Below are 13127 nucleotides of genomic sequence, written 5' to 3' on the forward strand. Positions count from 1 at the left end.
CAACTAGCGTTACTACAATTGATCTATTCGGACGAGACGTATTTGCATAATTTCGATTGAACTTCACTTCAGGTAAGTTCGTTTAATCGTACAATTTTCAACTAAATACATGATGCTTCAACTAGAAAATATCAATTTTTAATTGAAACTAGATTAGTTAAAATTTTAGCTACAAAAAAAGTAATTTTCTACTAAAAAAAAAAGACATTTTTCAACAAACTAGTTTAATTTTCTACCAAAATATGACTATTCAACCAAAAAGTTGAATTTTTAACCCGAAAATATGAATTTTCATTTAAAAAAATTAGTGTTTAACTAAATAGTGGCATTTTCCACCAAAAAGATGAATTTTTTCATTAAATATATGATATTTCAACTAAAAACAATTTCAATTTGTAACTAAAAATGGACTAGTCAAATTTTTAGCTAAGAAAAGTAATTTAAAAAATTTTTTAATAATATTTTAACAAATTAGTTGAATCTTCAACCAAAAACTTCCATTTTTAACCCGAAAATATGAATTTTCATTAAAAAAATTATAGTGTTAACTAAATATTGGCAATATCCATCAAAAAGATGATTTTTTAATTAAATGCATTATATTTCAATAAAAAAATATCAATTTGTAACTAAAAATGGATTAATCCAATTTTAGCTAAGAAAAGTAATTTAAAAATTATTTAAATTATTTTTTAACAAATTAGTTGAATGTTCAACCAAAAACTGCCATTTTTAACCCGAAAATATGAATTTTCATTTAAAAAATTATAGTTTAACTAAATATTGGCAATTTCCATCAATAAGAAGATTTTTTAAGTAAATGCATTATATTTCAATAAAAAAATATCAATTTGTAACTAAAAATGGATTAATCCAATTTTAGCTAAGAAAAGTAATTTAAAAATTTTTTAAATTATTTTTTAACAAATTAGTTGATTGTTCAACCAAAAACTTCCATTTTTAACCCGAAAATATGCATTTTCGTTAAAAAATTAATTTTTAACTAAATATAGATTAGTTACATTTTTGCTGAAAAAAATAATTTTTAACAAAAAAGTTAAATTTTCAAGCCAAAAATGTTACATTTTTTCGAAACAGTTGAATTTTTAATCAAAGAATATGAATTTTTATAACAAAAAATTAGTGTTTAACTAAATAGTGGCATTTAGCTACAAAAAGATGATTTTTCAACTAAAAGATATCAATTTTCAATTAAGAATAGATTAATTACATTTTTAGCTACAAAAAAATTAATTTTCTACTAAAAAAAAAAAACATTTTTTAACAAACTAGTTTAATTTTCTACCAAAATATGAATTTTCATTTTTAAAAATTAGTGTTTAACTAAATAGTGGCATCTTCCACCAAAAAGATTAATTTTTTCATTAAATATATGATATTTCAACTAAAAACAATGTCAATTTGTAACTGAAAATGGATTAGTCAAATTTTTAGCTAAGAAAAGTAATTTAAAAAAATTTTTTATTATTTTTTAACAAATTAGTTGAATCTTCGACCAAAAACTTCCATTTTTAACCCAAAAATATGAATTTTCATTAAAAAAATTATAGTTTAACTAAATATTGGCAATTTCCATCAAAAATATGACTTTTTGAGTAAATGCATTATATTTCAATAAAAAAATATTAATTATTAACTAAAAATGGATTAGTCTAATTTTTAGCTAAGAAAAGTAATTTACGAATTTTTAAAATTATTTCTTAACAAATAGTTGAATTTTGAAATAAAATCATCAGTTTTCGTACAAACATGAAATAATTTAATTTTCATTTTAAAAAATTATATTTTTACAAAAAATTCCAACTAAATTGATGAGTTTTCATATAAAAAAGATCAATTTTAAACCAAATAGTTGAATTTTGACATAAAAAGATCATTTTCCAAGTAAAAATGGAATAGTTGAATTTTCAGCAAAAAAGCAAAATGTTTTTCAACCAAAAAGATAAATATTTAACTAGAAAACTTGTACTTTTTCAAACAGGAAGATTTATATTTAACTAAAATACTTACAATCTTCAAAGAAATACATGAATTATTTTTTAAAAATATTGATTTTCAATAAAAAAGATTAATTTTATACTATAAATATAATTTTTAAACATATATATGATTTTTCAACTAAAAAAGATCAATTTATAAATAAATAGTTGAATTTTGAAATAAAATCATCAGCTTTCAAACAAAAATAAAATAATTTAATTTTCAGTTGAAAAAATTACTTTTTCACCAAAAAATTTCAACAAAATTGATGAATTTTCAAATGAAAAAGATCAATTTTAAAGCAAATAGTTCAATTTTGAACTAAAAAAGATAAATTTCCAGCAAAAAATGAAATGATGAAATTTGTAGTAAAAAAAAAGATTTTTAAACAGAAATATTTAACTAGAATACTTGCTTTTTTAAACAAACAGAAGAAATATTTTGTAAAATATATTAATTTTCCACTACAATTACGATTTTTAAACAAAATACGTGAATTTTCCACTAAAAAAGACAAATTTTCATCCAAATAGTTGAATTATAAGCTAAAAAAGATCAATTTATAACCAAAATAGTTGAATTTCGAAATTCAACTAAATTGATGAATTTTGAAATAAAAAGATCAATTTTTAACCAAATATTTGAATTTTCAAATAAAAAAACATGAGTTTTCAAACAGAAATGAAATCATTTAATTTTCAGTTTAAAAAATTCTTTTTTCATAAAAAAATTTCAACTAAATTGATGAATTTTGAACTAAAAAAGGTAAATTTCCAACAAAAAATGAAATGGTTAAATTTTTGGTAAAAAAAATTATTTTCAAACAGAAAGATTAATATTGAACTAAAAGACTTGCAATCTTCAAATAAATAGATGAATTTTTTTTTAATATTAATTTTCAATGAAAAAGATTAATTTTCTTCTAAAAATACTATTTTTAAACAAAGTACATAAATTTTCAACTGAAAAATACAAATTTTCATCCAAATAATAGAATGTAAAACCAAAGAAAGATCAATTTATAACCAAATAGTTGACTTTTGAAGTAAAAAAACATAAGTTTTCAAGCAAAACTGAAATAATTTAATTTTCACTTTAAAAAATTAATTTTTCACACAAAAATTTCAACTAAATTGATGAAATTTCAAACAAAAAGGTTAATTTTAAAGCAAATAGTTGAACTTTGAACCAACAAAGATAAATTTTCAACCAAAAATGAAATGGTTAAGTTTTTATTAAAAAAAAAAATTACTTTCAAACAGAAAGATGAATATTTAACTAGAATACTTGATTTTTGAAATAAACAGAAGGAAAATTTTTTTAAATATATTAATTTTCAATAAAAAAGATTAATATTCTACTAAAAATACCATTTTTAAACAAAATACGTGAATTTTAAAATAAAAAAGACAAATTTTCATCCAAATAGTTGCGTTTTCTACTAAAAAATGGTCAATTCATAACCAAATGGTTGAATTTTGAAAAAAAACATCAGTTTTCAAACGGAAATGAAATCATTTAATTTTCAGTTTAAAAATTCTTTGTTCATAAAAAAATTTTAACTAAATTGATGAATTTTTTACTAAAAAAGATCAATTTGAAATAAAATATTTAAATTTTGAACTAAAAAAGATAAATTTTCAACCAAAATTGAAATGGTTAAATTTGTAGTAAAAAAAATTATTTTCAAACAGAAAGATGAATATTTAACTAGAATACTTGCACTCTTCAAATAAATAGATGAATTTTTTTAATATATTAATTTTCAATAAAAAAGATTAATTTTCTCCTAAAAATATAATTTTTAACCATATATGTGATTTTGCAACTAAAAAAGATCAATTTATATCCACATAGTTGAATTTTACAATAAAAACATCAGCTTTAAAACAAGAATTAAAAAATATTATTTTTATTATTTTTAATTTTCAACTAAAAAAGACCAATTTATAACCAAATATTTGAATTTTCAAATGAAAAAACATTAGTTTTCAAACTGAAATGAAATCATTGAAATTTCAGTTTAAAAAATTCTTTTTTCATAAAAAAATGTCAACTAAGTTGATGAATTTTGAACTAAAAAAGATAAATTTCCAACCAAAAATGAAATGGTTAAATTTTCGGTAAAAAAATTATTTTCAAACAGAAATATGAATATTGAACTAAAATACTTGCAATCTTCAAATAAATAGATGAATTTTTTTAATATTAATTTTCAATAAAAAAGATTGATTTTCTTTTTAAAATACTATTTTTAAACAAAATACATAAATTTTGAATTGAAAAATACAATTTTTCACCCAAATAGTAGAATTTGAAACCAAAGAAATATCAATTTATAACCAAATAGTTGAATTTTGAAATAAAATCATCAGTTTTCAAACAAAAATGAAATAATATAATTTTCAGTTTAAAAAAATGAGTTTTTCACAAAAAAATTTCAACGGAATTCATGAATTTTTAAATAAAAAAAGATCAATTTTAAAGCAAATAATTGAATTTTGAGATAAAAAGATAAATTTCCGACTAAAAATGGAATAGTTGAATTTTCAGCAAAAAACAAAATGATTTTCAACCAAAAAAATAAATATTTAACTATAAAACTTGCACTCTTCAAAAAAATATATAATGTACTAAAATATAATTTTTAAATATATAACTAAAAATGAAATGATGAATTTTGTAGGGAAAAAAAAAGATTTTCAAACAGAAAGATGAATATTTAACTAAAATACTTGCCTTTTCCAACAAACAGAAGAAAATTTTTTTAAAATATAATAATTTTCAATAAAAAAAAGATTAATTTTCTACTAAAAATACCATTTTGAAATAAAAAAACATCAGTTTTTAAACAAAAATGAAATAATTTAATTTTCAGTTTAAAACATTCTTTTTTCACAAAAAAATGTCAACTAAATTGATGAATGTTTAAATAAAAAATATCAATTTTAAAGCAAATAGTTGAATTTTGAAATAAAAAAAACGAATTTTCAACCAAAAATGAAATAGTTAAATTTTCAGTAAAAAAAACTATTTTCAAACAGAAAGATGAATATTTAACTAAAATACTTACAATCTTCAAAGAAATACATGAATTATTTTAAAAAAATATTAATTTTCAATAAAAAAGTTCAATTTTTAAACAAATAGTTCAATTTTAAAATAAAAAACATCAGTTTTTCAATAAAAATGAAATCATTTAATTTTCAGTTTAAAAAATTACTTTTTCACCAAAAAATTTCAACAAAATTTTTAATTTTCAAGTAAAAAATGATCAATTTTAAAGCGAATAGTTGAATTTTAAACTAAAAAAGATAAATTTCCAACCAAAAATGAAATAATTAAATTTTCTTTAAAAAAAAAGTTATTTTCAAACAGAATGATGAATATTGAACTAGATTACTTGCTTTTTCAAACAAACAAAACAATTATTTTTAAAATATATCAATTTTCAATAAAAAAAAGATTAATTTTCTACTAAAAATACAATTTCTAAACAAAATACGTGATTTCTCAACTAAAAAGACAAATTTGTTTAAATAATTAACAAATGCTCTTTATTTTTTTTATAAGTCATTTCGAAAAATCTTTTCTTCCGATTTCAAATTATAAACACATACATCTAAAGTAGCTATATGTAATTTTTACTAAAAATCTAATTTTTGTTGATTAATTTTCTTATAGAAATTATAAGCAATTTTTTTAATATCTGATACTCCTGGGCATCATTTAAGACTTTTTCCCCCACTAATTCTGTGTACTTTCGCATAAATTGGATAAATTCCCACAAAATGGCATTTTCAATTTTTTTTAAATGAATTTTCAGTGTTAAATAAAAAAAAAAGTAAGCCTCGAAAATTTTCTTAAGAATTTCATAAGCTTTATTTGAAAAACTAAATCAAAATCGGTGGAATGTTTTGAGCTAAAAGTTCATTTCTCCACGGACACCTAATTTTTTTTTTTCAATCTGCAACGGTTTATTCTTATACAAAGTACTCAATATTATGTATTTATTTCCTTCAGCTTGCTCGAAGAAATCTTATCTTATCTCAAGTGGAACTGGTATTATTGACGCCTTTTATTTTCTTTTAATAAACGTCAACCTTGCAATCAATGTCTGCTACTTTTACAAAATTCCATTCAAAATTACCGATATGTCTTTAAAAAATAATAATATTCACAACGTGTACTTGAATCGAGCACCAAAAGGACTTCAAAATGAATTCCAAACTTTATTCACCCACGAAGCCGTACAATTTCTCGTCGATCTTAACCTCGAATTTCAATCTAAAATTGACAAACTTTACATTACGAGATATTCCAGGAAATACGAATTGGCTAAAAATCCAAAAATACCTGAATTTTTGAAAACCGAAATCAGAGAACTAGACTGGAAAGTTGCACCTGTCAGTGAGTACTTTTCTTCTTCAATTTTTTTACAAATTTTCTTGGTTGAAAATTCATATATTCCAGTTAACGATTCATCAATTACAATTTTATATTTTTTGTTGAAAATTTAACAGTTCCAATTGGAAATGGACCTTTTTTAGTTTCAAATTGTACTATTTGGATGAAAATCTGTCTTTTTTAGTAGGAAATTCATGTAATTTGTTTGAAAAATGTATTTTTAGGTAAAAATTAATCTTTTTTATTGAAAATTAATCTTCTTTACTGAAAATTGAGATAATAAAAAAATATCTGTTTGAAAATAAAAGCATTCTAGTTAAATATTGATCTTTTTGGTTGAAAATAATTTTATTTTTGGTGAAAATTCAACCATTCTATTTTTAGTTGGAAATTGATCTTTTTTATTTGAAAATTCGCCTTTTTTAGTTGAAAATTCAACTATTTTGAACAAAAATTTGTCTTGTTTAGTAGAAAATTCATGTATTTTGTTTGAAAAATGTATTTTTAGTATAAAATTCATATTTTTTATTGAAAATTCACATAATTTTTGAAAGAATTTGTCTGTTTATTTGAAAATGCCAGTATTCCAGTTGATTAATCATCTTTCTGTTTCAAAATCATTTTTTTACTGAAAACGTAACAATTCCATTTTTAGTTGGAAATGGACCTTTTTTAATTTCAAATTGTACTATTTGGATGAAAATCTGTCTTTTTTAGTAGGAAATTCATGTAATTTGTTTGAAAAATGTATTTTTAGGTAAAAATTAATCTTTTTTTTTGAAAATTAATCTTCTTTACTGAAAATTGAGATAATAAAAAAATATCTGTTTGAAAATAAAAGTATTCTAGTTAAACATTGATCTTTTTGGTTGAAAATAATTTTATTTTTGGTGAAAATTTAACCATTCTATTTTTAGTTGGAAATTGATCTTTTTTATTTGAAAATTCGCCTTTTTTAGTTGAAAATTCATGCCTTTTATTGGAAATTGATATAATTTTTTTAAATATATCTGTTTATTTGAAAATTCAACTATTTTGAACAAAAATTTGTCTTGTTTAGTAGAAAATTCATGTATTTTATTTGAAAAATGTATTTTTAGTATAAAATTCATATTTTTTATTGAAAATTGATATAATTTTTGAAAGAATTTGTCTGTTTATTTGAAAATGCAAATATTCCAGTTAATTATTCATCTTTCTATTCCATTTTTAGTTGGAAATTTATCTTTTTTAGTTAAAAATTCAACTATTTGGTTTAAAACTGATCTTTTTCAGTTGAAAATTAAAATTATTAAAAATTAAATTTTTTCATTTTTGTTTGAAAACTGGTTTTCTATTTAAAAATTCAACTATTTAGATATAAATTGATATTTTTTAGTTAAAAAAGCATATATATGTTAAAAAATTGTATTTGAGTATAAAATTAATCTTTTTTTATTAAAAATTACTCGAATTTTTACTGAAAATTTAAACATTTCATTTTTGGTTGGTAATTTATCTTTTTTAGTTAAAAAATTAATTCAAAATTAATTCAAAAATTAGTTCAAAAATTCAACTGTTTTGTTTAAAATTGATCTTTTTAATTGAAATTTGTTTTAAAACTGTTTACAATTTCAAAATTCAACTATTTGGTTATAAATTGATCTTTCTTTGGTTTTACATTCTATTATTTGGATGAAAATTTGTATTTTTCAGTTGAAAATTTATGTACTTTGCTTAAAAATAGTATTTTTAGAAGAAAATTAATCTTTTTCATTGAAAATTAATATTAAAAAAAAATTCATCTATTTATTTGAAGATTGCAAGTCTTTTAGTTAAATATTGATCTTTCTGGATGAAAATCTTTTTTTTTTTTAATTTAACTATTCCATTTTTATTTGAAAATTTATGTTTTTTAGTTAAAAATTCAACTATTTGGTTTAAAACTCATTTTTTTTAGTTGAAAATTAAAATTCATTAATTTTGTTGAAAGTTTTGTGTGAAAAAATAATTTTTTTAACTGAAAATTAAATTATTTCATTTTTTGTTTGAAAACTGATGTTTTTTATTTCAAAATTCAACTGTTTGGTTAAAAATTTGCCTTTTTTAGTTTCAAATTCTACTATTTGGATGAAAATTTGTCTTTTTTAGTAGGAAATTCATGTATTTTGTTTGAAAAGTGTATTTTTAGAAAAAATTAATACAATACAATTTTTTAGTGTAGAATTGAAAAAAAATGTTATTAACTGAACTGATGAATATTCAACCGAAAAAATGAATTTTTAACAAATTAGTTCGACTTAAAATAAAATAGTTGAATTTCTACACAAAAAATAAAAGTTTTCATCCATAAATGGAATAGTTAAATTTTTAGTCTAAAATTTTCAATCGAATGTGTAATTTTACCTAAAATGATGAATTAAAAAAAGGAATAGTTGATATTAAAAAATATGAAATTTTTACCAAAAGAGTTTAATTTTGTGCTAAGTAATTTTTAATGAACCCAAAGGAGGAATTTTCGACTATAGAGGGAAATTTTCTACTAAGGAAGTTTTTTCAGTCAAAAAAGAAAATTTTTTTAAACAAATGGTCGAATTTTTAATTAAGAAAAAGAGAGACTTCCTATAAAACTGTTGAATTTTCAATTCGAAAATAAAAAATTTCGACAAAAGCATTAATTTTCAACAAAATCCGAATTTTCAACAAAATAAATCAGTTTTCTGAAGAAAAAAAATTCTTTTAAAACTCTTAAATTTTTAATCTGAAAATATAAATTTTCATGAAAAACGTTTTTTTCTACCAAAAAAGCTCAATTCGTAAAAAAAATATATACATTTTTTTACAGAAAAAAGAGATTACTTTTAAGCCAATTAATTTTTATTAAGCCGAAAGAAGGAATTTTCGAACACAGGGGGAGATCTTTAACTAAGAAAGATTCTTCAGGCAAAAAGGATAAAAATCTTGAACAAATTGTTGAATTTTCAACTAAAAAATTTAATTTCCGTTAAAACTGTTGAATTTTAAATCCGGAACTATAAATTTTCTACCAAAAAAGACGAATTTTCAACGAAAACAGAAATATTTTACCATAAAATATAAAATTTCTACCAAAAGAGTTTAATTTTGAGCCATGTAATTTCCATTAAACTAAAAGAAGGAATTTTCGGCAACAGAGTGAGATTTTCAACTAAGAAAGATTTTTCAGTCAAAAAGGAAAAACAAAATTTTTAATTGTTGATTTTTCAAGTGAAAAAACGAAAAAAAAACTAAATTTCAAGAAAATATTTTATGTTTCGACCAAATGATGAATCTTTCACCAAAAGAGATTATTTTTGAGTCAAATAATTTTTATTAAACCAAAAAGAAGGAATTTTCGGCAACAGAGTGAGATTTTCTACTAAGAAAGGTTTTCTAGTCAAAAAGAAAAAAAAGATTCTTAACAAATTAGTGAATTTTCGATATAAAAAAATGAACTTTCTATAAAACTGTTAAACTTTTAATCTAAAAATATAAATTTTCGACAAAAACGGTCATTTGCTACCAAAAAATTCGAATTCTCAACAAAATACATAAATTTTTTACAAAAATAAAAAAAAATTTCCAACATCTTCAACCAAAAATACGAATTTTCAATTTAAACAGAACCGTTTTACAAAAAAAAATCTACCAAAGTGTTTAATTTTCAGCCAATTAATTTTTATTAAACCAAAACCAGGAATTTTCGAACACAGAGGGAGATCTTCAAATAAAAAAGATTTTCCAGTCAAAAAGGAAAAGAAAAATTTCAATTGTTGAATTTTCAAGTACAAAAAAACGAATTTCCCTTTAAACTATTGAATTTTCAATCCGAAAATATAAATTTTCAATAAAAACGTTAATTTTTTACAAAAACAAACCGAATTTTCAACAAAATAGTATAGTTTTTGACCAAATAGATGAATCTTTAACCAAAAAACGACGAATTTTTAACCAAAATAGAACCATTCTACCAAAAAATATAAAATATCTACTAAAAGGGACCCTGAACTTTTTTCTATCAGCCTTATGTGCAGAAGTTCAAATTTCAGAAAGATTGAAATATTATATTTAAAAAACGCATGGTAATTTAACAAACAAATAAAAAGAATTTTCAGCAAATGAGTACCAAATAGTAGAATTTTTAAATAAAAAATATAAATTTTTTACTAAAAGTGTTGAATTTTCAACTAAAAGTGTTGAATTTTTAACCTGTTATACTCGAAATTATCAATTTTTATTTTTTTTTAATTTTAACTAAATAGTTGCATTTCCACCAAAAATATGTTTTTTAACTAAAATTGTAGTATTTAATGTTTTATCTAAAAAAAAGTAATTGATATTTTAACCAAAAAAGGTTTTAATTTTATATAAAAAAAAGATGTTAATTTAACCGATAAAAACGATTTTTCAAGAATTAATTGAATCTGGTACCAAAAAAAAAATCATTTTCGAACAAATAGTTTCATTTTTAACCCGAAAATATGAATTTTTATATAGTTAATGGTTTTTAGCTAAATAGTCGCATTTTTCACCAAAACGATGAATTTTTAAAGAAATACATGATATTTCAACTGATAAATATCAATTTTCAACTAAAATTGTATTAGTTACATTTTTAGCTAATAAAAGTAATTTTCAACAACAACAAAACGAATTTCAAACCAAATAGTTAAATTTTCTACCGGAGACCAATCTTTAACCAAAAAATAAATAAATTTTTAATAAAGTAGTTCAACTTTTAACTAAATCGAAATAGAACCATTTTACCAAAAAATATGAAATAATAATTTTTTACTGCACACTTTTTTGATTCCGGGCTACACAAAATGTGTTGAACTCCGCAAAATTTTAGACCCTATTATTTTCAGAAAATATTGAACTTTTTTTATATTCTTTTGTATGTATTATATCATACATATTTTTAAAAACATTTTATTAAATTTTCAAAAATTTGAAATTGTTGTATTTGTATATAATTTCTTGAGAGAGGAGACTCGAGAATCGTCACCTGGACTTGGGAGATGTCTCTCCAAGTAATCTGGACCATTTTCTATCAGCCTTACGAGCAAAAGTTCAAGGAATCCAGGTGGATTTCGACGACGGACATTGTCCAATTTGGAGTAACCAAATTTCCGGGCATTACAATATTTATCAAGCAGTTCGCAAAAATCTTCCAGACATCCCGGCAATTTCGAACTTACCAATCCTCATGTTTCGGCCCCGCGCCTGGAACATTTTGGAACACAACATCAGCATCAACGGCCGAGAAGTTCCAGGATCAATTTTAGATTTCGGTCTGATCATGTTCCACAACGGGCTCCTATTATCCCGGGAAGAATGCGGCCCATTTTTTTATCTCTCAAAAGTTCAGGGCTCATCGGAAGCGAAATTGTGGAACGAAATTTTCAGCTGGAGTCAGTCGAAGCTTGGAATTCCGTATGGCACAATCAAGGCCTGTGTCCTGATTGAGGATATTTTGTCGTCATTTGAAATGGATGAAATTTTGTACGAACTGAGGGATCACTCGCTGGGGCTGAATTGCGGAATCTGGGATTATGCTGCCTCGGTCATTGTCAAATTTGGAACGGATCCGGATTTTGTTTTGCCGGATAGGAACAAGTATGTGAATATGAGCAAGCACTTTTTGAAGAAGTATATGGAGCTGGTGGTGAGGACTTGTCACAGAAGAAATGCACACGCGACTGGCGGAATGGCGGCGAAATTGCTGCCGGAGAACGCGGATTCGGAGGAGTTTAGGCAAACTGTGCGAGGCGTTTGTCAAGGAAAGTTGGCGGAAATCAAGGCTGGAGTTGATGGGTTCATGGTCTTTGATTTAGGCCTCGTAAGTTTGAAAAAAAATTTTTTTTACAACTTTTACCTTATAAAAATGAATTTTCACAATGCAGTTTAAACTTTTATGAATTTAGAAGCCAAAAAGACGCAGTTTAAACAAAAAACGGTTAAATTTTCTGTAGAAAAAGATGATCTTTTAACCAACTTGTTGAATTTTCAACAAAATAATTGGGGTTTCAATTAAAAGAGCTCATTTTTCAACCATAGATAAATTTTAAACTAAAACGTTCAATTATTAATCCAAGAAAATAAATTTTGACCAAGGTAGTTTAACTTGCAGCAAAGTAATTAAATTTTTTAATCAAGTTAATGAATTATCTTTTAAAAAAAGGATTTTTTAAAATGTAATTCAAGTAATTTAATTTTTAATTAATTTCATTAATTTTCATCCAAAAAGCTGAATTTTCAACAAAATTGTTGAATTTCCAACAACAGAAATTAATATACTTGAAAGTAGTTTATTTATCCATCAAAAAGGTGAATTTTAAACTAAGTTGATCAATCTTAAATACGAAAAAAGAATTTTTCGCAAAGTAGTTCAAATTTCACCTGAGTAGTTCAATTGTGAACCAACTGAATAAATTTTTGTAAAAAAAAATGCTTTTTTTAAAAAAAAGAGTTCAAGTCGTTTAATTTTCAACCGAAAAGATTAATTTTCTACCAATTGAATTAATTTTAATCCCAAAAAACTGAATTTTGAACAAAAATGTTGAGTTTCCAACAACAAAAATGAAGTTACTTGAAAGTAGTTTATTTTGCAAGAAAAAATATAAATTTCATACTAACATGATAATATTTAACCAAGAATTTTTTCTTGTTGAAAAAGTAGTTCAACTTTCAATCAAAAAGATGAATTTTAAACTAAATTG

At 22.1% G+C, this 13127-nt stretch overlaps 1 protein-coding gene across 1 annotated transcript in view; it reads left to right on the forward strand.

The window, feature by feature from the left end:
• The window catches only part of LOC117171783 (malate synthase-like), a 21929-nt gene that overhangs the window by 7203 nt on the left and 1599 nt on the right, over positions 1-13127 (forward strand). The window contains exons 2-3 of the mRNA XM_033359392.1: positions 6025-6411; positions 11391-12247. Coding sequence (XP_033215283.1) covers positions 6025-6411; positions 11391-12247 — 1244 coding nt within the window. The remainder of the gene's footprint in view (positions 1-6024; positions 6412-11390; positions 12248-13127) is intronic.

Source organism: Belonocnema kinseyi, chromosome 4 (genome assembly GCF_010883055.1).
Source record: "Belonocnema kinseyi isolate 2016_QV_RU_SX_M_011 chromosome 4, B_treatae_v1, whole genome shotgun sequence".
Lineage (NCBI taxonomy): Eukaryota > Metazoa > Arthropoda > Insecta > Hymenoptera > Cynipidae > Belonocnema > Belonocnema kinseyi.